This window comes from Symphalangus syndactylus, chromosome 2, assembly GCF_028878055.3.
Source record: "Symphalangus syndactylus isolate Jambi chromosome 2, NHGRI_mSymSyn1-v2.1_pri, whole genome shotgun sequence".
In the NCBI taxonomy this organism is placed as follows: Eukaryota; Metazoa; Chordata; class Mammalia; order Primates; family Hylobatidae; genus Symphalangus; species Symphalangus syndactylus.
The window spans coordinates 89,279,735-89,306,417 of NC_072424.2; the positions used below are offsets into that span (position 1 = coordinate 89,279,735).

A 26,683-nucleotide genomic window follows, 5' to 3' on the forward strand; every position below is an offset into this window, starting at 1 on the left:
CTCCAACTCCTGACCTCCAGTGATCCGCTCACCTCAGCCTCCCGAAGTGCTGGGATTACAGACGGAGTCTCGCTCACTCAATGCTCAATGTTGCCGAGGCTGGAGTGCAGTGGTGTGATCTCGGCTCGATACAACCTCCACCTCCCAGCCGCCTGCCTTGGCCTCCCAAAGTGCTAAGATTACAGCCTCTGCCCAGCCGCCACCCTGTCTAGGAAGTGAGGAGCGTCTCTGCCTGGCCGCCCATCGTCTGGGATGTGAGGAGCGCCTCGGCCCGGCTGCCCCGTCTGGGAAGTGAGGAGCGCCTCTGCCCGGCCGCCACCCCGTCTAGGAAGTGAGGAGCCTCTCTGCCTGGCTGCCCATCGTCTGGGATGTGAGGAGCGCCTCTGCCTGGCCACCCATCGTCTGGGAAGTGAGGAGCGCCTCTGCCCGGCCGCCCCATCTAGGAAGTGAGGAGCGTCTCTGCCCTGCCGCCCCATCTGGGAAATGAGGAGCGTCTCTGCCTGCCCGCCCATCGTCTGGGAAGTGAGGAGCGCCTCTGCCCGGCCGCCCCGTCTGGGAAGTGAGGAGCGCCTCTGCCCGGCCGCCCATCGTCTGGGATGTGAGGAGCGCCTCTGCCCGGCCGCCCCGTCTGGGAAGTGAGGAGCGCCTCTGCCTGGCCACTGTACAACCTTCCAAATGTGAAGTGACAGCCTTCGTTGTAGAATGAATGGAGACGCTGGCACTGGTTATATAACACCTTGGCAACTATCTCAAGTCGTTGATGGTGGAGGTATTGGAATTATAGAAGAAAGCAAACACACAAATTTGACTAAAGGAGATTTTGTGACTTCTTTCTATTTGCCCTGGCAAACCAAGGTTATTCTGGATGGAAATAGCCTTGAAAAGGTGATATATATATGAACGTATCTGACTTTTTCTCCGTATAATTCTTACTTTGTGCATTTGATATTCAGTTGTGTTTGTAATCACGGAAAAATAAAAGCATATATTTAAAACACACACACACACACACACACACACACACACACAAATTGCTAGGCCCCAAGAATGTAGTTCTACCAAGTTCCCAGGTGTGTTAGTCCGAGTCCTCCAAGAAGTAAATTCCAAATGTGAGAGAAAATGAGAAGGGAGCCAGAAGAAGCTGGCATAGCCACCAGACCTATATACCAGTCTCATCTCAAGTGGACAGAGGGATGTCTTACAGACCTGCTTTAGTATCTTTGCCATGTTCAGTCATAGGGTAAGAGCAGCCTATGGAAAGCAGCTCATGTGGAGTGACAGATTGGAATTGAGTGTATAGTAGCTGGGGCCATTCACTCATTCTCTGTGTATTTGGAGATCTGAGAGGTATATTCTCATGGCTGTAAAACTAGGTAAAGCTAATGATAGTAGGTGATACTAGGAAACCAAAGTATGGAAACCACACTTTGAGAATCATTGGTCCTCACAATCTCTATCCTCTCATCTCTCTCATCTCATTTAGTCCAACTCTCCTTTACTCTTTCATTCTAGTCACCTGGCTTCCATGCTGTTCCTACTCCCTTACCTCCTTCAGGTCTTTGCTCAGATGTTGTTACTTTGTCAATGACACATTCCCTGATTACTCTAAAACTGTCACTAGTCTACTTCCTTACCCCACACTACTGATCCTTCTTATCCTGCTTGTATAGATTCTTTCCTTCCACAGGACTAATTATGATATAGCAAATAATTTAATGTTGTATTTATTGGTTACTATCTGTTTCCCATAGTAGAATGTAACTTCCACATGGGCAGGGCTCTTTGTTTTGTTCAGCAATATATCCCAAATGCCTCGAACAGTGCTTAGCACATAAAAAGTGTTTAATAATATTTGCTGAATAAATTACTATATGAATTACTAATGAATTTCTATAGTTCTAGGAAGCAGAGAAATGGAAAAGGAAACAACAAAAATCACTGTTGACTCTCTACCTTTCATTGCCATAAAAATTCATGTTAAAAAGTTACAGCAAGAAATTCACTACAGTTCCATTAGACTAGAAGTAAAATAAATAGTTTATCAACTGAATATGTTTTCCTCTAAATAGAATAGCAACATAAATATAAACAGAAATTATAAAATACATTATCATATACTTACATTCCTGATACCAATGACACTTTGAACACATGCTGAGCAGTGGAAGATGGATTGCCTAAAGCCACATTAAGTGCTCTGTCGATACTGAATGCCATCTGAGAAAGATAGCTTTCTGGCTGCTGTCCATAACCATCATATGGCACATAGAGGTAAGGAAAGATGCCATGTAGATGAAGACATGTCTTCTGACCTAAAATGTAACACATTATAAAGTTTAGTTTCCAGACACAGTTTAACAATACAAAACTCAGAATGAAACTTATTTAAATGTTCTAATGGCAACACAGCTTATCTAAGGGAAGAGTTGAAAAAAATTAACCCATAGTTGAAAGTAACCAGTATTAACTACATTTTACAACAGAACATTTGGAAACATTTTGTAAACACAAGCATTGTATAATAGTATGACTTAAACAGTAGTTTTGATGAAAGTATTTTGACTATTTAACCCTCATAATCCAACTAGTCTTGTGTACTTTACTGAATCATCTATAAATACCATTTAGCACAGTGTTATGAAGGTTACAAAAATTCACAAAAAGTTTACTAAATAAACCAATGAATGCCTGTCTTGGCATTAATGTTTTCAAACAAGAGCCTTCCCTAAAAGAGAGGCAGCTCTGGGAGAAAGGGGAATGTAAAAGCAGTTCCAGTGTGTAGAATTTTGCTATTGCCGTGGGAAGGAGGGTAAAAATGAAATTTTGCCATTAAAAGGAAAAAAAACCACAAAACCAAATCAAAACAAAATCTCTACAGATCAATTATCTATAATGGATTTCGGAGTATCTAAATGTTATATTTGGTGGTAGAGAACAAGGGGAGACAAAAGGCCAACATGCACACTTCTCAGAAAACCAGTGTATCAGTCAAGGTGCAGAAGGGGTAAATGGTGCTGACTTGCCAACAGACAATCCAGCACAGCCATAATAAAGAAAGTAATATGAGTGAGAACCCACAAAAGAAATGCCACAGAAACGATAATCTGTCCATGACAAGGTTAAGTAACAACAACGGCAACAAAAATCAGATGCACCATTGCTCTCATGAATCTGGCAGGGCTGTATGGAAGTGGTTACTGTCCTCAGAGCATTGTCCCTAGTTCCCCCTGGGTATGTGCCATTTGTCTAATCCAAACAGAGAGGAGAACAGCAGTGATGGAAGAACACATCCATTTTTCTCATGCTGTCACCCACTCTCACTGTGCTGCTCCTGCCAACACAAGCCTCAGGCTTCTTCCCCACCCCTTATCCCTGCTCACTCTGCTTCACTGGGCCTTTTCTTTTGGTGGGAACGTAAATATTTGTTTGATCACTATTTCCCATTTATGATTTAGAATGATTTATATAAAATATACAGAAAGTAGTTCTACATTGTGTTGATATCTTAATGTTTGCATTTCTTATAAAGAATAACATTAGCTTCTCTTATTTTTAAGGTACACTTATGACAGAAAAATAAATCTGGAACAGTTATTACATAAAGCATAGCAAAATTAGAAAGATCAGTCACATAATGAAACAAGATCTGATTCTCCAAACTGTAATACTCTGATTTGAACTACCAACTGTCATGCTTTTGAAAAATTACAAATTGTGTTGCTGTTATACCAATTTCAGTTTCCAGTTTGGCTATTTCATTTCTAAATACAACATGGTATTAATTCCTAAATTTTATAGTTTTTCAATTCTTCAAATAGAGAACATTCAAACTATATTAATGAGTCTTAGGAAAATAGATTTAATCAATTCACTGATGACTTACTTGAATGCTTTTTAAATATCTCATGAATAAATGTTATAACCATTACTCTTCTGGACAAAAACCACAATTTGACTAACAGTAACTGGTATGCTAAACTACAGGCTGAGGGAGGTGGGAAGACAGTGAAGTATTTCCTCTTAAGTTGACAAATGCAAGACCAGTGATTACAGAATTACTAGTGCAATGCCATATTTTACAAGCAATACTGTAAATTCCTAAGACATTTGTTTAATAGTCAATATATCTTAATGGAATTTTGGGTAAATTTTACAAGAAACAATTACAAAATTGGATTGTACTAATAGTTTCTTTATGGGCAGAGTGTTCACAAAGTGTCTTAAAAATAATTTTATATCCACTTTTCACATCTCCTGTGAAGTAGGGGCCAGAAGAATTACCTTTCTATTTATAGGCTTCAGAATTACAACAAATTTTGGGATGTACAATTTAGGAAAAAGGAAGAAATGATTTACTCAGCAGGTAATAGGGTAAGTGCTTTACCTATGTATTTCTAATTAGGAAAATCTTGCCGTATTGATGGAGGTTAACATTCCCAAAGTCACATAACTATTAAGCAATAGAATTCAGATCAACAAAACCTAAAACCAATGCTCTTTCCATTTAACCATGCTGGTTCAATGTTTTTAAAAAGTCAATATTGGCTTCCTTAATTCCTCAGTTTTTATTTTTTATTATAATTGCCTGTTTCCTTATCTAATTTTCTCATTTGATGGCAAACTCTTAGGCAGGTGATATTGTGTTCAAATGAACGCTATGTCCCCAGAACTCAACAAAAAACACATGGTATGTGCACTCCAGCCTGGGCGACAGAGCGAGACTCCGTCTCAAAAAAAAAAAAAAAAAAAAAAAAAAAAATTTATTAAATGAATTAAAGAACCCACAACAAAACAGAATAACTGCTTAAGGACAAAGGAATGATGTGAAAGCCTTTGAATATCTGAAGAAACACATCCACGAAAAAAGGGGACTCATACAATTAATATAACTACCATCAAGGTTACAGGAGGACATGGGTGTGTGGGGTTGAGAAGGGTCCCCAGCATATTGCACTTTCCTACCCTGAATGACCTGAAGTGCCATCCAAATCTGTAGTCACTCTATCAATACAGAAGTACCTCTCTCTCCAGTGCTCCTGCAGCTAGAGATGGCTCAGTGCCTTACTCATCACCCTTCCTCAAGAACAACCTCCTGAAGAACAACCACAACACAAGGAATTCTTGGCATAGCACTAACGGCTCTAATATAGAAGAATGATATGAGAAAATAAAAGAAACAGGATAAAATAAGAAACTCAAAAGTTAAATAAGGAAAGAGAAATGTGTAAAAATGAACACAAGAGTCAACTGCTTTCTGGAAATAGTATGTCTTTTATTACCATAAAATTTGTAGTTCTGTAATAGCATTGCTTTATCTTGACAAGATACAGACCACTTCTATTTATTTCCCTCCACTAGCTCTACCTCACACAAATGTGTGGAGATGTGGAGATACAGAGCTGTAAAGTCCTTAGAGATAAACTAGTCTACTACAACTCCCGTTAGTTAGGATTAGGTTAAATTGTGAGAAAATGCCCCCAAATCAGTGGATTTAGCATTAAAATTAGAGGCTTCTCTCCTAAAAGAAGTCCAGAGGTAGGTAGCTGGTACTAGAAACCCCGCTTTTTTCAACATCTAGTTAGTGGTCTAGGTAAGAACTTGTGACTTCAGTCTAGGCGCTTTTCCACTATACTTCTAGAAGTTCCACATACAAGATGCCTTCAAGAATGTTTTTATAAAATTAGTGAAAGTTATGGTATTTTGAAATCTACTAAATGATTTTGGATTCTTAAAGGATTCAGGGTATTAGGTATTTCTAGGTAACATATAGATTTAAGGAAAGAAAATATCCCTACCCCTTCAACTCTATTAAGGTAAACTGATACATAAAAATTGTACATATACATATCAACATGACACTTTGATATGTGTACACCATGAAATAATTAAATCGAGCTAACATATCCATCACTTCACATACTTATTATTTTGTGGTAAGAACATTTAAAATCTAATCTCTTAGCAATTTTCAAGTACATAATACATTACTAACTATAGTCACCATGCAGTACAACTGATATCCAGAACTTATTCGTCACGTCTAACTGAAACTTCATACTCTTTAAACAACAACTCCCCTTCCCCTCCTCTGAAGGTTCCCTCTTACTATCATGGCAAACTGAAGCTAGACAAGTCCAAGAGAAATAAGATCGTCTGTGGGAGAACAAGCCCATGTACACAGGTTTCAAAAATTTCAGAGTTTGAATTTTCCAATTTGATTGATGTTCCCTAATTCAGAAGCTGCAAAAGTTATTTTAAAAAGAGCCACCAAAACTTGACACCATGGCAAAACTCTGTGGAGCTGGCTATTTCCCATTGTGTGTAAGTACATAACAAAAGGCAGATGCCTCTTCAACAAGGAGTATGTGGGTGCTCTGAATTTCATCTTTCACGGAACCCAGAATTATACTAAACATTAAGTCTTCGGCTGGGCATGGTGGCTCACACCTGTAATCCCAGCACTTTGGGGGCTGAGGCAGGTGGATCACGAGGTCAGGAGATCAAGACCATCCTGGCTAACACGGTGAAACCCCTCTCCACTAAAAACACAAAAAATTAGCCGGGTGCCTGTAGTCCCAGCTACTCCGGAGGCTGAGGCAGGAGAATGGCGTGAACCCGGGAGGCGGAGGTTGCAGTGAGCCAAGATCGCACCAATGCACCTGGGAGACAGTGTGAGACTCCATCTCAAAAAAACAAAAACAAAACAGAACATTAAGTCCTCTATATCCCAACATTTCTTAATGTCATTTTTCAACATTTTATTCTGCAATTTAGGTGTCTTGATTTGGTCTCTAAATTGCCCATCTGAAATCTTGTTAGCCTATTTGTAGCAAAATTACTAGGGGTATTTTTGTAGATCCAGTTTCGATAAACACAAAGACTAAATGTACCATTCCTCTAATTTGGGGGACTGAAAACTTTTTCTGGAAGATGACAGTAAATATTTTAGGCTTTATGGGACATGCTGTATCTGACACAATTATATAACTCTGCTGTTGTAGCCTGGAAGCAGCTGTAAGCAATACTTAAGTGAATGGGCATGACTGTGTTACAATAAAACTTCATTTACAAAAACAGGCAACATAAGGGATTTGGCCCACGGATAGTAGTTTGCCAATCTCTGCTCTAATTAATTATACTTCTTTCTCCATCATCATCTGGAATAGAAAAGTTTTTTTTTTAAAACTGATGGGTAATCACAAAATCAAAATAGTGATAGCCTAAGAGTATCTTAGGAGAATAAGAAATACTCATTGTGTAATTTGCATATCCCATCTCCCAAATCTCAAATTCAATCTAAACAAGGTTTTAAACAAACCTCAACAGAGCTATAAAACAGAAAAACTTGGTATGTGAGCAAGAACATTTACGTTTACAAAAATTTTCATATTTTCTTCTTCCTGGAACATCTCAAATTTTATATCACTATCATTAACTCGATCTGTTTCCTTCCAGTCTTTCTTTGCCTCTGTCTTTCTAAATTTTACTCCATCTTTCTTTTCTCATCTCCACAAAACCACAAAACGAACTAAACAAAATTCAGTCACAGAAAGTGTTAAATTATCTATTCTCATGGAAAAAGAAAAGTTGTAAGGATGTACTCTTAGCCTCGGAAATTAGATTTTCAGAATTTATCTTATGGAAAAACTTAAAAATGTACACAAAGATTCAGATACTAAGGTGAGGTGAGTATGACTAACAATAGTGAAAAAAATGAAGATAATCTAAATTTTCAAAAATAGGGATATAAGTAAAATTATGTTACATCTGTATAATAGCTCTGTGGCTCTGTAGCAAATCCTGCTTCCTGCCTGATTTTGTAAATAAAGTTTTATTAGAATACACCACAGCCATTTAGAATGGTCTATGGCTGCTTCTGCTATAGACAGAGTTGAGCAGTTGCAACAGACACCCTACAACCCTCAAAACCTAAAATATGTGCTTTCTGGTTCTTTACAGAAAAAGTTTGCTAACCTCAGCAACAGAAGATGTTTAAGTGTATTTCCTAGTATAAGAAAATGTTTATGATGTCTTTATAGTCAGATGAAAATCAGTTATAAAATAACATAGTACATGAGACCAGGTGATGGGTGATTCTTTTATATATATATCTATTTCCCCCCACTAAATATATAACTTGTGTAAACAAAAGGCAGGAAGAAAGAATTTACCTACTTTTAAATGACCTAGAAACTTAAAAGGCAAAAGCAAGCATAATATATAACAGTTTCCTTTCATTTTCTCCTTTGATTTGTAAATAATACTTTGGAGTTTCACATTTAGGCCATTTTATTTCTTCAAATAAAATATACAGAACTTTATCTAGAATCACCGGCTTTAAATGATTAATCCCACATTACTAAGAGAAACTATATCCCTGAAATACCAGATGTTTCAAAAGTCTATTTTATTCATACATTTGTCTAATGTATCTTTGTATATACAGTGCAGGGTATAGTTGGTTCCTTTATTCATAAATGTAGTCATAATTTCTCTACTCAAGTAATTGGTGGAGACCCAACGTTCGGTGCTAAACGACAGGCTGCTTATAACACAGCCACTAACATCATGACTATAAAGCCACTAACTTTATAGTCTACTTGGAGAAAACGATGAATAAATAGGCAATTACGGTATGGTATGACAGGTGCTCAGTAAGTACAAAATCCTATGGCTATATCCACAAGTATCTAACTCAGACTTGTGAGAATCTAGGAAGGCTTACCAGAGGAAGTGACATTTGAGCTGATATCTGAACTATGAATCAGATTTAGCCAAGCAAATGAGGAAGAATGTTTTCAGTATGTACAGCAACCTGACAGCAACAAAAACATGGCATCTGGGAATAGGAAAAGTGTAGGTGGGATGAAACAAGGAGTGCAATGGAGAGAAAGAAAAAGAGTATGAGAGAGAGAGCAACAGTGTACGTGTGTGAGAGAGAGTCTGTGTTTTTGTGTGTGTGCGCACATGCATGTACTAATAATAACCTGTACAGATTCGCATTTTATAAAGTTCCCTGTGGACACATTGTGGCGACACTGGCAACAGAACTACAGAAAGGAAAATCTGTTTAGGAGGCTGCTGGAGGAATTCAGTCGAGATGTCAGTAGAGGTGGAGAAAAGGTCAAGGATTTAGGAAGTAGAATCAAGAGGCTATGGTAACTGGAATTTGAGAGTAGGATAAGGCAGACGGAATCAAAGACGACTCACATTTTTGGCTTAGGCAACTGGATGGATGATAATGTCACTCAAAGAAAACTGTAAAAGAGGGGCGGGTTGACTTCTGTTTTGCATTTATAGAATTTTACATGTCTATAGAATTTCCAAAGGGATACTTAAATGAAACACATGTAGATATGGAGCTTAAGAAGGACATCTGGGCTAGAGAAGAAGATAGATTTGCCAGTATGAGCAACAATTGGGTAAGATTTCTCAGGGAGAATATCCAATACCCAATACAAGAGAAGGGACCTAGGCAAGAATCCTGAGGAATACTGATATTTAAGAGAGGCACTGAGTATTTTGATTTATGTGAGATGTGAGAGACAGAGCCCTGAAAGGGCTACCAGGCAAGAAAGGGAGGCTAATAGTGAAAATCTGATAATATAAGCATATTAGCCATGGAACCAGTGTTCCAAGGATCCAGTGGAAATATAAGAGACAGGCAAGTAACGAGAGGCTGGATCAGAGATTGGCGGCAGGATGTAGATAAAAGTATAGAGGACTGAAAAGAGGCATTTACAAAATTGCTGAGTAAGGACCTTTCAATATCTGTTCCTCCATAAAAGCAACAAGAACACTGGCAAAAACTGTCAAAACCAACTTTTTCAGAACTCTGGAAATTAAAGGTTTGCAACAATCCAAGGCGTATTTATTCAAGAACACCAGATGAATGCTAAAACAGCAAGCTTTGTGGCATTTTAACTTGTTCTAATCTGATCTCTCCCTCTGCAGCTTCAAAACAGTCTTGAAAATCAAAGCCTTGCATCCATAGCAGCTGTAAAAACCAGCAGCCAGGCAGCCACTGGAGGAGCCGGAACCCATTTGGAGCTCCTCCAAAGCCTTACCCTCAGAAAACTGCCACTATTGGACTTGTCTGGCAGCTTGCTGAACAACACTCCATTCCTAGCACTTGCCTTTATTTGATTTGACTAAGGGCTCACACTATGTGAAGAGCCCTATATGCGGCAGCATCTTTGTGGAAAACAATCAACAGCAATTATTTAATTGCTGTAGCTGCCTGGAGAAATTTTATCAGTTGGGTCTAACAAGAGGCTGACCAAAAAATTCAAAAGTACAAACAGGAATGAAATGTCCACCGGGAGCCTGGAAAAGCTTTGATACAGTTAAGGGAATTTAGAAGGCCATAAGCATGTGTAGGGCTATGTACATGCCCAGGAAAGACCTAAGAAGACTAATATTTTGCCTCTGGTTGATCTTGAGGCTCTGCCCCAACATACTCACAGAGCCCCTCAGCAAAAGCTGAGAAAAGAGGCATTTAAAGAAATCTCTGGTCAACCATTAACTGACCACTATGCTAGCTAAGCAGAGACTTCAAATAGAGACTGCCAAGCGCGGTGGCTCACGCCTGTAATCCCAGCACTTTGGGAGGCCGAGGCAGGCAGATTACCAGGTCAGGAGATCGAGATCATCCTGGCGAACATGGTGAAACCCCGTCTCTACTCAAAATACAAAAAAATATTAGCCGGTTGTGGTGGCAGGCACCTGTAGTCCCAGCTACTCGGGAGGCTGAGGCAGGAGAATGGCATGAACCCAGGGGGCAGAGCTTGCAGTGAGCGGAGATTGCGCCACTGCACTCCAGCCTGGGCAACAGAGTGAGACTCCATCTCAAAAAAGAAAAAAGAATAGAGACTACACAAAATTAGCCCATGAAAATCACTAAAGAAATAAACTGCAGCAACAACAAAAATAAACCGGGGGGGGTAGAGAGAAATCTAACTTGAGAACTGCTACATAATTTAAAATGTCTGGTTTTCAACAAAAATAAAATTATAAAACACAAAAACAGGCAAATATGGTGCCATACACACACACACACACACACACACACACACATAAAAGCAGACAACAGAAACTGTTCATGAAGAAGCCAAGGTGTTGGACTTACTGGACAAAGATTTTAAGCCAGCTATTTCAAAAAACTAAAGGAAACATGTCAAGAGAGTTAAAGGAGAGTATGAGACCAACATCTTACCAAATAGAGAATATCAATGAAGACAGAGAAATTATAAAAAAGAACCAAATAGAAATTCCAGAGTTGAAAAGTTCAATAACTAAAATGAAAAATTTACAAGGGGGGGTATGATACTATGATATAAGAAGAAATATATATTTGGTCTTTGTCCCTCTTCCTGGTACACAGCTCCTAAAATGTTTGGACTCTTAAGTGTTAAGTGTTTACATGTGTACCAATGAGACGACTGGTAGCTGGGAGCTCCTGGATAGCCTCAGGTAGGGCAGAAGTGCAGAGAGCCTAGAACTCCATTTGTGGCTGATGTCTGAAGTGAGCAGTACTATCGGACAGAACCCTTACCCTGTAGGGTACGCATTAGTAGTAGTTAGTGTCAGAATTGAATTGTATTGTAGAATGCCCACAGTTGATGTCAGAAAACCAAGAATTTGTTACTGTAAAACTGATGCACAGGATGTCTTTTTCAAATTGGGTGGCCTCTAAGAAGGCTTTCAACTGAGTCTCGTAGAAAATTTGATGGATTAAAATCTTACTTTCTCCTTATAAACTATTTTCTTTCTCCTTATAAACAATAAAGATATGTATAATGTCCTCATATCTCCCCTTTATGTAAGAGAACTAGGGGAATCAATTAACCCATTTATGCTAGAGGTTGCAATTTTCTGTGTGTGAAAAATCAGACTTTGGTGATGACCTTGAGCAGTAGGATATAAATAACTCCCACAAACTTAGCCGCCCAATAATGGAACATTAGGCATAAATGGGTTAAGGGCCAACTTCCAAACTGAACAACAGTAATTTGATGATTAATATGATTCTTTTATGATTAATATGTCATAAATCTGATGAAATGTTGTATCCAAAGTTCATAAGCAATTTAATCTGCAATTATTGTTACAGAAAGTAAATCAACAATTCCCTTGATTTTCAATGACTATGAAACTATATGGGTACTGCTCAAAGGCACACATCATGGTATAACTATTTCTAAAAAGCTCAGTCTTAAAAAACAAAGCTTCTAATAGTAGTTTCAAGCACAAATCTCCGAGAAAATGTGTACCTTTCAGACTAAATGTCATAAAAATAACTAGTGTTATTAACCTTAGTGAAAAATAAAATTCTGGCTTGTAAAACAAATACTTTTCAGTCTCAGATAATTTAGCCAGAATGGTCACACACATTAATTTTTGTGGTTTTTTTAATTGAAAGGTAAATAAACCAAAGTCTCAAAAAAAATTCTGATTATGACATGAAAATTCATCTCAGACAATTTAAAGCAATATTAAAAGTTAATCAAGATAAACTTACTGTCTGGTCAAATTTGTACATAAAAACCTAAATGCTCCTTCAAATGCAAATAAATATTATTGGTAATTAACATTATATGCAAGTCTAGTCAATTATTCAACTATATTTTATGGTAGCTGAATATTAAAGGACCTTAAGCTTTTACCTGTCTAAAAGAAAGTTGAAAAGACAACGAACAGAATGAAAAAAAAAATTGTGAATCGTATATTTGATAAGGGACTTGTATTAGAACAAACAACTCTTACAACTCAATAATAAAAAGACAATAAAATTTTAAAATGGACAGAGACTTCTGGTTGTAAAACGGTGGTATAGAAGTAAGCTGGCTTCACTCACTGCCACAGGAAACCAAAACCACAAATACAGTGCTGACACGATCATGTGCAATATCCCAGAACTCAAATATGAGGAGACAGTACCCAAGGCCACAAAGAAGTGAAAAAACTCTGAGCAAAAGCAAGCAAATTAGACTTTCAAAATCACAGTGCCCCTCCCCTCAATCTGTCCAGCACCAAGCATGCAGAAAACTTTCCCAACTCAGAGTTGCTACACTGGAAAAAGTATAACTGAGGTGGACAACTGGATTCTCCACCATCTTGGGTTCGTTGGCAAGAGACCTGTCCCTGTCCTAATAACTGGGAGCAGTGGAAATACCTAAGGGAGAAATATCCCTGAAAACCGCCACATATAAAGAGAAGAGGTCAGAGGTGGGACTACCATCCCTAGTCCTGGAAACTCTGCTATGTAACTCAGCCAAAAGAGATGCCAAGTTGGAGTGGCTGTTCAGCAGCACCACACTGTTAAGAGGTTCATTTCACAGGTTCATTGGACATAAACCTCTACCCAGCCTTCACACACTACCAGGATATCCCCATTGGGACCTCCCTCATTCAGGATGGGCAGCATTCTGATTGTTTACTAGAATGTAGGCAAACCTGGGCTTAAGGTACTACCTAGTGCTGAAAAGGAGGCAGCAACCTAGCAGATTTAAGAAAAAAAAAAAAAAAAAAAAAGAAAGAAAGAAAATTAACAGGTAAATTTCAAAGAATCTCTAAGCAAGCATATTTGATAAAAACCAAAACAAGCCAGACAGAGAAGACTAGAATAAGTAACTAATCCTTGAATGCAAAGACATAGATGTATATCCACAACAAACAACAGAAAACAGAGAACCATGACTTCAAACAGACAAAGCAAGGAACCAGTGACTGATCCTAAGAAGACAGTGACATGAGCTTTCTGATCAAGAATTCAAAATACCAGGTATAAGGAAATTCAATAACTTACAAGACAATGCAGAAAAGTAATTAAGAAATTTATTAGAGAAATTTAGCAAGGAAATCAAAATAATACAAAAAAAATCAAACAAATCGAAACTGAGAAATACATTTGGTGAACGAAAAATTCATTAGATACTCTCAACAGCATGATGGAAACTCAATAACCTACAGGACAACACAGAAAAGTAATACAGAAATTTATTAGAGAAATTTAACAAGGAGAGTGAAATAATACAAAGAAAACAAACAGAAATCAAAACTGAGAAATACATTTGGTGAACTGAAAAATTCATTAAAGTCTCTCAATAGCAGGATATATGAAACAAAAAAAGTCAGTGAGCTCAAAGACAGGCTATTTGAAAATATATGAGGAGAAAAAAGAAAAAAAACAATGAAAAGTAATGAAGGCTGCCTTTAAGATATAGAAAATTACCTCTAAAGACAAAATCTAAGAAATTTATTGGTATTTAAGAGCGAGGGCTCTTGTTAAGCAAGGGCAAGGGGTAAAAAGCTTATTTCAAGAAATAACAGAAAAAAAATCCCAAAACTTGAGAAAAAGATAAATATCCAGGTACAGGAATAAAGGTAAGACAACAGCAAATAGATTTGATGCAAATAAGACTACTCCCAAGTTATATAATGATCAAACACTCAAAGGTCAAGGACAAAGAAAGCAGCAAGAGAAAAGAAGTAAATGATGTATACAAGTGCTCCAACTTGTCTGGCAACAGACGACAGAAACTATAAAGGCCAGGAAAGAGTGGAATGCCATCTTCAACATGCTTTAAAAAAATGCCATCTAAGAATAAAATATTGAGCAATGCTATCCTTCAAATATAAAAAAGAGGGTTTTTGTTTTGTCTTTTTATTTTTTACATCTTCTTTTGTCGTGATGGGAATCATGCTATGTTGACCAGGCTGGTTTTGAACTCCTGGACTCCAGCAATCCTCCCATCTCTGCCTCCCAAAGTGCTAGGATTATAGGTGTGAGCCATTGTGCCCAGCCAAATATATAGTCTTTCCCAGACAAACTTAAGCTAAGAGAATTCACCACCAACAGAACCACCTTACAAAAAAATGCACATGGGAGTTCTTCCACCAGACAGAAAAAAACACTAACTTACAAAAAGAAAGCTTGTAAACGTATAAAACCCACTGGTAAAATTAAGTACACAAACCAGAACACTCTATTACTGCAATTTGTGGTGTACAATCCATTTGTAACTCTGTTTGGTATGAAGTCCAAAAGACAAATCTACCAAAGACAGTAATACTTATAGCAACCCATTAAGAGATAGGCAATATAAAAACATAAAAATTAACACAACATAGTGTCAAAATGTGGGGGGCGGGGTGTGGTGGAGTTATAGTAAAGAGGGTTTTTTAGCTTCTTGAGAGGGGCCATGCAGGCCCCGCTCCCGCCCTTGGCTCGCCTGGCCCGGACTGGAAGCGGGGCTGCACGGCCTGGGCCTGACGCCGGGGGTGAGCACCGGGGCCCGGTCGGACATGGATAAGAAGCACAAGAAGGACAAGTCGGACAAACACCTCTACCAGGAGTATGTAGAGAAGCCCTTGAAGCTGGTCCTCAAAGTAGGAGGGAACGAAGTCACCGAACTCTCCACAGGCAGCTCGGGTCACAACTCCAGCCTCTTCAAAGACAAAAAACGATCATGACAAACACAAGGACAGAAAGCGGAAAAAGAGAAAGAAAGGAGACAAGCAGGTTCCAGGGGAAGAAAAGGGGAGAAAACAGATAAGAGCTAAGGAGGATAAAAAGATGCGAGATTGAGACGGGGTGGAGAATGAGGCAGAAAAAGACCTCCAGTGTCACGCCCCTGTGAGATTAGACTTGCCCCATGAGAAGCCTCTCACAAGCACTTTAGCCAAACAAGAAGAAGTAGAACAGATACCCCTTCAAGAAGCTTTGAATCAGCTGGCGAGACAGTTGCAGAGAAAAGATCCAAGTGCTTTCTTTCCATTTCCTGTGACTGATTTTACTGCTCCTGGCTACTCCATGATCATTAAACACCCAATGGATTTTAAATGAAAGAAAAGGGCCAGGTGTGGTGGCTCACGCTTGTAATCCCAGCACTTTGGGAGGCCGAGGCGGGCAGATCACGAGGTCAGGAGATCGAGACCACGGTGAAACCCCATCTCTACTAAAAATACAAAAAAATTAGCCGGGCGTGGTGGCGGGCGCCTGTAGTCCCAGCTACTCGGAGAGGCTGAGGCAGGAGAATGGCATGAACCCGGGAGGCGGAGCTTGCAGTGAGCCGAGATTGCGCCACTGCACTCCAGCCTGGGCGACAGAGCGAGACTCCGTCTCAAAAAAAAAAAAAAAGAAAGAAAGAAAAGATCAAGAACAATGACTATCAGTCCACAGAAAAACTAAAGGATATCTTCAAACTAATGTGTACTAATGCCATGATTTACAATAAACCAGAGACCATTTATTCTGAAGCTGCAAAGAAGCTGTTGCACTCAGTGATGAAAATTCTTAGACATGAAAGAATTCAGAGCCTGAAGCAGAGCATAGACTTCATGGCTGACTTGCAGAAAACTCAAAAGCAGAAAGATAGAACAGACACTTCACAGAGTGGGGAGGACAGAGGCTGCTGGCCGAGAGAGAGAGGACTCTGGAGATGCCAAAGCACACGCCTTCAAGAGTCCCAGCAAAGAAAATAAAAAGAAAGACAAAGACATGCTTGAAGGTAAGTCTAAAAGCAATAATTTAGAGAGGGAGCATGAGCAGCATGACTGCATCGTGAAGGAATCTGGAGGAAAGCTGACCAGGCAGCTTGTGAACAGTCAGTGCAAATTGGAAAGAAGAAAACCAGACGGAACAATGTTGGGACTTCTCCATCCTGTGGATCTCATTGTAGGAGAGCCAGGCTACTGCCCTGTGAGACTGGGAATGACAACTGGAAGACTTCAGTCTGGTGTGAATACTTTGCAGGGATTCAAAGAGGATAAAAGAGCAAAGTCACTCCAGTGTTATATTTGAATTATGGGACCTACAGTTCTTACGCACCGCATTATGACTCCACATATGCGAATATCAACAAGAATGTTTCTGATTTAATCTATTCAACCTATGGGGAAGACACAGATCTTCCAAGCGATTTCAGCAGCCATGAGTTTTTGGCCACATGCCAAGATTATCCATATGTGATGGCAGATAGTTTACTGGATGTTTTTAACAAAAGGAGGGCATTTCAGGACCCTACAAGAGGTTTAGATGTCATTGCCTGAAGATGGAAGGCCATACTAGGACACTTGACACAGCAAAAGACATGGAGACTACAGAAGTAGAGCCACCAGGGTGGTGTCTGGACTCCAATACTTCAAGACAGGCCCACAGCGCTGAAAGCAGTAACAAACTTTGGCATTCCAGTTGAAGTTTTTGACTCTGAAGAAGCTGAAATATTCCAGAAGAAACTTGATGAGACCACCAGATTGCTCAGGGAGCTAGCTCCAGGAAGCCCAGAATGAACGTTTCAACACCAGACCCCCTCCCAACATGATCTGTCTCTTGGGTCCCTCATACAGAGAAATGCATCTCACTGAACAAGTGACCAATAATCTTAAAGAACTTGCACAGCAAGTAACTACAGGTGATATCGTAAGCACGTATGGAGTTTGAAAAGCAATGGGGATTTCCATTCCTTCCCCCCTCATGGAAAACAACTTTGTGGATTTGACAGAAGATATTGAAGAACCTAAAAAGACGAATGTTGCTGAATGTGGACCTGGTGGAAGTTGAGGCCGCCTGTATTTGATTATATATTATGTACATACTTTTTCATTCTTAACTTAGAAACGCTTTTTAGAATATATTAAATATTTGTAAATTGTGTTTTTAATTAAACTTTGCAACAGTGAATTTGAATGTTCCAGAGGTTGGACTTGTATTAGGTAATAAAGCTGGACCTGAGGGAAAAAAAAGAGGGTTTTTTAAAAAAATTTCTATTCTTTGTTTTGTAATTAAGATGTTTTTGTAAGTCTCATGGTTACCACAATGCAAAAACCTGTAATAGATTCACTATAACTAAAAAGCAATGAATTAAAACATACTACCAGAGAAAATCTCTTAACCACAAAGGAAGACAGTAAGAAAAGAAAAAAGGAAGGAGTTCTAAAACAACAGAAAACAAGCAATGAAATGACAGTAGTAAGTTTACTTGGCAACAATAACACTGAATGCAAATGGACTCAATTCTCTAATTACAAGGCAGAATGAATTCTGTCTAAACAGATAAAGAAGCAAGAGTTAAACTATATGCTGCCTATAAGAAACTTACTTTGCCTATAAAGCCACACACAGACTGAAAGTGAAAACGTGGAAAAAGATATTCCATGCAACTGGAAACCAAAAAGCAGGAGTAGCTATATTTGTATCAGATAAAATAGACTATCAAGACTGTAAAAAGAAACAAAGAGGGTCACTATGTAGTGATAAATGGGTCAATTCAGCAAGAGGATATATAACAATTATAAATATCTATGCATGCAACATCAGAGCATCTGAGTGCATAAAGCAAATAATAAATGTAAAAGGAGAGATAGACTGCAATACAGTAATAGTAGGGGACTTCAACACCCCATTTTCAGTAATGGACAGAGCATCCAGACAGAAAATCAACAAAGAAACACTGGAGTTAAGCTACACAGTACACAAACAGGCCTAATCAACATTTATGGAACATTTTACCCATGGCTGCAGAAAACACATTCTTTTCATCAGCATATGGAACATTCTCCGAAACAGATCATATCTGAGACAAAAAACAAGTCTCAGCAAATTTAAGTAAGTAGAAATCATACCAAGTATCTTCTCTGGCCACAATGGAATAAAACTAGAAATTAATAACAAAAGGAAGCTTGAAAAATACACAAACACATGAAAATTAAACAACATTCTCCTGAATGACCAATGGGTCAATAAAGAAATTAAGAAGGAACTTTAAAAATGTCTTGAAACCAATGGAAATGAAAACACAACATACACAAACCTATGGGATACAGCAAAAGTGGTACTAAGAAGGAAGTTTATAACAATAAACACCTATGTCAAAAAGTAGAAAGACTTCAAATAAACAACCTAATGGTATACCTGAAGGAACCAGAAAAAAAACAAAACAAACCCAAAATTAGTGGAAGGAAATAAACAGTAGAGATCAAATCAGAAATAAATGAAATTGAGACTAAAAACCAATACAGAAGATCAACAAAATGAAAGATTTTTTTTTTTAAAGATAAACAAAATTAACTAACAAACCTTTAGCTAGGCTAGAAAAAAGAGAGAAGATCCAAACAAATAAAACCAGAAACAAAAGAGGAGATAAAACAACTGAGACCATAGAAATACAAAGAGACTATTATGAAGAGGCTAATACATGAGAGACTGTTATGAAGAACTATACACCAACAAATTGGAAAACCTAGAAGAAATGGATAATTTCCTGGACACAGCCTACCAAGGTTGAACCAAGGAGAAAGAGAAACCTTAATACAACAATAATGAGTAAGGAGACTGAAGTCATAATAGTCTTCCATCAAAGAAGAGCTCAGGACCTAATGGCTTCATTCCTAAATTCCATCAAACATATAAAGAACTAATACCAATTCTACTCAAACTCTTCAAACAAAATTGAAGCAGAAGGAATACTTTCAAATTCATTCTATGAGACGAGCATTACCCTGATACCAAAACCAGACAAGGACACAACCAAAAAAAGAAGACTACAGACCAACATCCCTGATGAACACAGATGCAAAAATCCTCAACAAAATTCTAGCAAACCAAATTCAACATCACATTAGAAAAATCATTCACCATGATCAAGTGGAATTCATCCCAGGGATGCAGACTGTTCAACATAAGCAAATCAGTGAACATGATACATCACATTAACAGAATCATGAGCAAAAAAGTCTATTATTGTTTCAACAGATGCTGGAAAAGCATTAAATAAAATTCAACATCACTTCACGATAAAAACCCTCAACAAAGGAACATCCCTCAAAATAATAAAGAATGTATATTACAAACCCACAGCTAACACTGTACTCAATGGGGAAATATTAAAAGCCTTTCCTCTAAGATCTGGAGCAAGACCAGGATGCCCACTTTCACCACTTTTATTCAACGTAATACTGGAAGTCCTGTCCAGAGCAATGAGGCAAGAGAGAGAAATAAAGAGTATCCAAATTGGAAAGGAAGAAGTCAAATTGGCCTTGCTTGCAGATGACATGGTCTTAGAAAAGCCTGAGGAACTCAACCAAAAAAACTGTTAAAAATAATTAATGGGCCGGGCATGGTGGCTCATGCCTGTAATCCCAGCACTTTGGGAGGCTGAGGTGGGCGGATCACCAGGTCAGGAGATCGAGACCATCCTGGCTAACATGGTGAAACCACGTCTCTAATAAAAATACAAAAAAAAAAAATTAGCTGGGCGTGGTGGCGGGCGCCTGTAGTCCCAGCTACTCAGGAGGCTGAGGCAGGAGAATGGCGTGAACCCGGGAAGCGGAGCTTGCAGTGAGCCAAGATTGTGCCACTGCACTCTAGCCTGGGCGACAGAGCGAGACTCCGTCTCAAAAAAAAAAAAAAATTAATGAATTCAGTAAAGTTGTAGGATACAAAATCAACATACAAAAATCGGTAGCATTTATATATGCCAACAGCAAACAATCTGAAAAAAAAATTAAGGAAGCAACCCTACTTACAATAACTACAAAGGATAGAAAATATATAAGAATCAATCTAACCAAAGAAGTAAAATATCTCTACTAGAAAAAGTATAAAACACCGATGAAAGAAATTAAAGAGGACACAGAAAAATGAAAAGATACTCCATACTCATGGATTAGAAGAACGAATATTGTTAAAGTAACAATTCTGGCTGATGTGGTAACTCACGCCTGTATCCCAGCACTTTGGGAGGCTGAGACGGAAGGATCGCTTGAGCCCAGGAGTTCAAGACAAGCCTGGGCAACACGGTGAAACCCTGTCTATACAAAAAATACAAAAATTAGCTGGACATGGTAGCATACGCCTATAGTCCCAGCTAATGGGGAGGCTGAGAGGTGGGAAGATTGTCTGAGACCAGAAGTCAAGGCTGCAGTGAACTGTAATTGCACCACTGTACTCCAGCCTGTAAGACACAGCAAGACTCTGTCTCAAAACAAAACAAAACAATACAAAACAATTCTACCCAAAGCAATTTACAAAGTCAATGGAATCCCTATCAACGCATAAATGACATTCTTCACAGAAACAAAAAACAATCCTAAAATATGTATGGAACCATAAAAGACCCTGAATAGCCAAATCAATCTTGAGCAAAAAGAAAGCTGAAGGCATCACACTACCTGACTTCAGAATATACTACAAAGCTATAGAAACCAAATCAGCATGCTATTGGCATAAAAACAGACATATAGACCAATGAAACAGAACAGAGAACCTACATATAAATCCAGACATTAACAGCTAACTCATTTTCAACAAAGGCATCAAAAACATACAATGGGGAAAAAAAAGTCTCTTCAACAAATGGTGCTGGGAAAACTGAATAACCACATGCAGAAGAATGAAACAAAAAACAGAACCTTACCTCTCACCATATACAAAAGTCAAAATTGATTAAAGACTTAAATCTAACACCTGAAACTATGAAACTACTAGAATAAAACATTGGGGAAATGCTCCAGGACATTTGTCCGTGCAAAGATTTTTTTGGGTAAGACCTCAAAAGCACAGGCAACCAAGCCAAAAATAGACAAAAGGATTACATCACTTCTGTAGAGCAAAGGAAACAATCAAGGAAGTGATAAAGACAACTCATAAAATGGAAAAAAATATTCACATGCTACTCATCTAACAAGGGATTAACAACCAGAATATATAAGGAGCTCAAACAACTCAATAACAACAAAACAAATAATCTGATTTTTAAATAGGCAAAAGGTCTGAATAGATATTTCTCAAAAGAAGACATAAAAATGGTCAGACACATGAAAAGATGCTCAACGTCACTAATTATCAGAGAAATACAAATCAAAATCATAATGAGATATCATCTCACCCCAGTTAGAATGGCTTTTATCAAAAAGACAATGAATAATGGATGCTGGTGAGGATGTGGATAAAGGAGAATCCTCGTACACCACTGCTGGGAATGTAAATTAGTACAGTTACTATGGAAAACTGTGTGGAGGTTCCTCAATCCAACAATTCCACTTTTGAATATAAACCCAAAAGAAAATCAATATATTGAAGATATTTCTGTACTTCCATGTTTATTGAACCACTATATTCACAATAACAAAAATTATTAGAATCAATATTAGTGCCCATCAATGGATGAATGGATAAAGACAATATGGTATATATACACAATGGAATATTATTCAGCCATATATAAAAAAAAATCCTGTCATTTGCAGCAACATGAGTGAAACTGGAAGTCATTATATGTTAAGTAAAAAAAGCCAAATACAGAAAGACATTATCACATGTTCTCATTCATATGTGGCAGCTAAAAAAGTGGATCTCATGAAGATAGAGAGTAGACTGGTGGTTACCAGAAGCTGAGAAGGGTGGGGGTGGAGGGATGAAGAGAGGTTGATTAAGGGGTACAAATATAGAGTTCGATAGAAGAAACAAGACCTAGTGTTTGGTAGATCAGCAGGGTGACTATAGTTTACAATAATATGTTGTATATTTCAAAATAGCTGGAAGAGAATAAATCAAATATTTCTAGCATAAAGAAAAGACAAATATTTAAGATGAGATGAATATCCCAATTACACTGATTTGATCTTTACAAATTATGTAAATGTAGTAAATTACCGCATGTACCCCAAACATATGTACATCTACTATGTCTCAATAAAAAATATTAAATATTTTAAATGGGCAAAGGATGTGAATAAACATTTTCCTGAGGAGATATCAAATGGCAAATAAGTATATTAAAAGATTCTCAACATCAGCAGCCATCAGCAAAATGCAAATCGGAACCACACGCTCACTAGGACAGCTATAAATAAAAAGTCAGACAATAACTAGTGTTGTGGAGAAACTGGAAATTTCATACACTACTTCTAGGAATGTTAAATGGTGCAGGTGCTTTATAGAATAGTCTGGTAGTTCTTCGAAAAGTTAAACAAATAGAGTTATCATATAACCAGCAATTCTACTCCTAGGTATATGTCTAAGAGAAATGAAAATACATGTCCACACAAATACCTGTACATGAATATTCATAGCAGCATTATTCACAATGGTCAAAAGGTGAACACAGCTCAGATGTCCATCAATTGATGAATGGATAAATACAACACAGCATATCCAGAAAACAGAATATTATTCAGCCATAAAAAAGAAGTGCTGATAAATGCTATACTATATATAAAATTATTTCAATTAAAAATTGTACACTAAAAATTTTTATTTTTAGTATTTTATTAATTTTTTAGTATTAAATTTTTAGTATACAATTTTTAATTAAAATATTTTAATTTTATATTATAAATATAGAGAAAAATTTTAAATATTATGCTAAGTTAAAGGAGCCAGACACAAAAAAATCACATATTATATGACTCCATTTATGTGAAATGTCCAAAATAGGCAAATTTAGAGAGACAGAAAGGAGATTAATGGTTGCTGGGGCTTAGGGAATTGGTGGGAAATGAGTAGTGACTGCTATTTGATACGGTGTTTTTTAGGGTGACAATGTTCTAAAATTGATTGCGCTTATGGTTTTACAACTCTGTGAATAAAGATCACTGAATTGTATAATTTAAATAGGTAAAATGTATAGTATGTGAACTACATCTCAATAAACTTACATAATTTTTTTTTTTTTTTGAGACAGGGCCTTCCTCCGTCACTCAGGCTGGAGCACAGTGGCAGGATCACAGTTCACTGCAGGTCTGACCACCTGGGCTCTAGTGATCTTCCTGCCTCAGCCTCTCGAGTAGCTGGAACTACAGGTATGTGACACCTGCCTAATTTTTTTATTTTTAGTTTTATTTTTTATAGAGACAGGGTCTCGCTACGTGCTTAGACTGGTCTCAAACTCCTGGGCTCAAGTGATCCTCTTGCCTCAGCCTCCTGAGTAGCTGCCTTGCCTCAAAGTGCTGGGATTACAGGCAACAGCCACCTCACCCGGCCTGTTATATAATCTTTTAAACTTATCTATACTCATTGTTTTCTTTAGCAGTTGCTAATGAGATGACCTAATTTTGAATACACCATTAGAGAAAATGCATTCATTATTCAATTTATATCATAGGAATAAATTATGAATATACAAAAATATAATCATTTGCCACTAAAACCACTTACATATCTTTATTTTTATTTAATGATGCACTAAATATAGTATTTTTATTTTAATTATTTTTTTAGAGACAGAATCTTGCTATGTTGCCCAGGCTGGGACTATAAGTGTGCACCAGTGTACCTGGCTTTAAACCCTGAATCATATTAAGATTAAAAAAAAAAAAAAAAGAGGTGAAGTGATCATTACCAAAAAATAAACTAACGATTAAGAAAGAACTGTTAATGTTAAAGTTTTCTCAGACAGTAAAACTAGATGACAATAAAACTATTTAATATTTGAACAGGCTCCTCACATCCCTCAAAATCCCGTATTCCAACCTGATATCCTATAATTTTCATACATGAATTAAAGAAAGGCTTTCTTATGACTATGTTCAATTATATAGAGTACTGGGTTGATATGGCAAGTGAGTTCTACTAAGCATACAGTTGCTCCAACAGGGTCCTGAATGAGGCAAAATGATAAATCATAAAAATCCGAAGTTCAAAGCTTTGGGCAAAAACACATTAACTAAACTTGTCAAAAACAATACAAACCAGAAGTCAGTGGAGCAACATCTTTAATGTATTAAAAGAAAAAAAAAAAGTCAATTTTTTAGTGGTTACCCTGGAGCTTGAAGTATACATTTGCAACTATTCTAAATCCACTTTCAAATAATACTATACTGCCTCGAAGGTAACTTGTATTAGGTTGGTGCAAACTAACTGTGGTTTTTGCATTGTTGGAATTTGCTGTTTGATTGGAGTACATTCTTAAATAAATGTGATTATGTTATACATCCTTTTAATAGGCATTTCTCACTTTATTTTTTTTGCTAATGACTTATTACTTGCTGTTCATTTTATGTTTAGAGTATGGAAATGAGGTCAGATAAAAAGCAAATTTGAGCGATTTTCTTGGGTTCAAAATGGGTTGTAAAATAGCAGAGACAACTCACAACATCAACAATGCATTTGGCCCAGGAACTGCTAACAAATGTACAGTGCAGTGGTGGTTCAAGAAGTTGTGCAAGGGGGACAAGAGGCTTGAAGATAAGGAGCTTCGTGGCCAGCCACCAGAGGTAGACAACAACCAACTGAGAGCAATCATCAAAGCTGATCCTCTTAAAACTACACGAAAAGTTGCCAAAGAACTCAACATAGAGCATTCTACAGTTGTTCAACATTTGAAGCACATTGGAAAAGTGAAAAAGCTAAATAAGTGGGTGCCTCATGAGCTGCATGAAAATAAATCTTTCTGAAGTATCGTCTTCTCTTATTCTATGCAATAACAACGAAACATTTCTCGACTGGATGGTAACATGACGGAAAATGGATTTTACGTGATGACCAGCTCAGTGGCTGGACCAAGAAGAAGCTCCAAAGCACTTCCTAAAGCCACACTTGCACCAAAAAAAGGTCATGGTCACAGTTTGGTGGTCTGCTGCCCATTTGACCTACTACAGCTTTCTGAATCCAGGCAAAAACCAATACATCTGAAAAGTATGCTCAGCAAATCAATGAGATGCACCGAAAACAGAAAGGGCCCAATTCCTCTCCAAGACAATGCCTGACCGCCTATCAGCGCTTCAAAGGTTGAAGAAATTGGGCTATAAAGTTTTGCTTCAGCCACCATATTCACCTGACCTCTTGCCAGTGGACTACGATTTCTTCAAGCATCTGGACAACTTTTTGCCAGGAAAATGCTTCCACAACCCACAGGATGCAGAAAATGCTTTCCAAGAGTTCACTGAATCCCGAAGCACAGATTTTTTTTTTTTTTGAGACAGAGGAGTTTCACTCTTGTTGCCCAGGCTGGAGTACAATGGCACAATCTTGGTTCACTGCAACCACCGCCTCTGGGGTTCAAGTGATTTTCCTACCTCGGCCTCCCTCCGAGTAGCTGGGATTACAGGCATGTGCCACCACGCCCGGCTAATTTTGTATTTTTAGTAGAGACGGGGTTTCTCCATGTTGGTCAGGCTGGTCTCGAACTCCCAACCTCAGGTGATCCGTCCACCTGGGCCTCCCAAAGTGCTGGGATTACAGGCGTGAGCCACCGCACCAAGCCCCGAAACAAAGATTTTTATGCTACAGAAATAAACTTATTTCTTTTGGCAAAAATGTGTTGATTATAATGGTTCCTATTTTGATTAATAAAGACGTGTCTGAGCCTAGTTATAATGATTTAAAATTCCTGGTCCAAAACCGCGATTACTTGTAAGGGACAGCCCTCTTGTCCCTTATAAAATTGCTGCCATTAATTTCACTTATCCCTAAGCTATAACTGAATGCATTACTGCTATTATTATTTTGAACAGTTACCTATCAATTAAGAACAAGAAAATAAAAGATTTTACCTTTACTTATTCCTTTTCTAATACTCTACTTTTCTTTATGTAGATCCAAATTTCTCACCTATATCATGTTCCTTTTCTCTGGAGAACTTCTAACATTTCTTATAAGGCAAGTGACATTTCTTACTGGCAACAGATTCCCTCAATGTTTGTCTGAGAAAGTTTTTTATTTCTCTTTCATTTTGAAGGATAA

At 37.9% G+C, this 26,683-nt stretch overlaps 1 protein-coding gene and 1 pseudogene across 8 annotated transcripts in view; one reads left to right on the forward strand and one right to left on the reverse strand.

Annotated features, from left to right (window-relative positions):
- REV3L (REV3 like, DNA directed polymerase zeta catalytic subunit) overlaps positions 1-26,683 on the reverse strand; it is a 186,778-nt gene that overhangs the window by 117,237 nt on the left and 42,858 nt on the right. For 7 of the 8 annotated variants that reach the window (XR_010118720.1, XM_063630973.1, XM_063630980.1 and 4 more), the window contains one exon: positions 2,123-2,312. Coding sequence is in view for 7 of the 8 variants with exons in the window: in XM_063630973.1 (XP_063487043.1) it covers positions 2,123-2,312 (190 nt within the window). In the remaining variant the exon portion in view is untranslated. Of the gene's footprint in view, positions 1-2,122; positions 2,313-26,493; positions 26,514-26,683 lie in introns of those variants that run through there. The other variant, XM_055261262.2, reaches the window with a different exon arrangement.
- LOC129472004 (bromodomain-containing protein 7-like) lies at positions 14,656-17,824 on the forward strand (annotated as a pseudogene).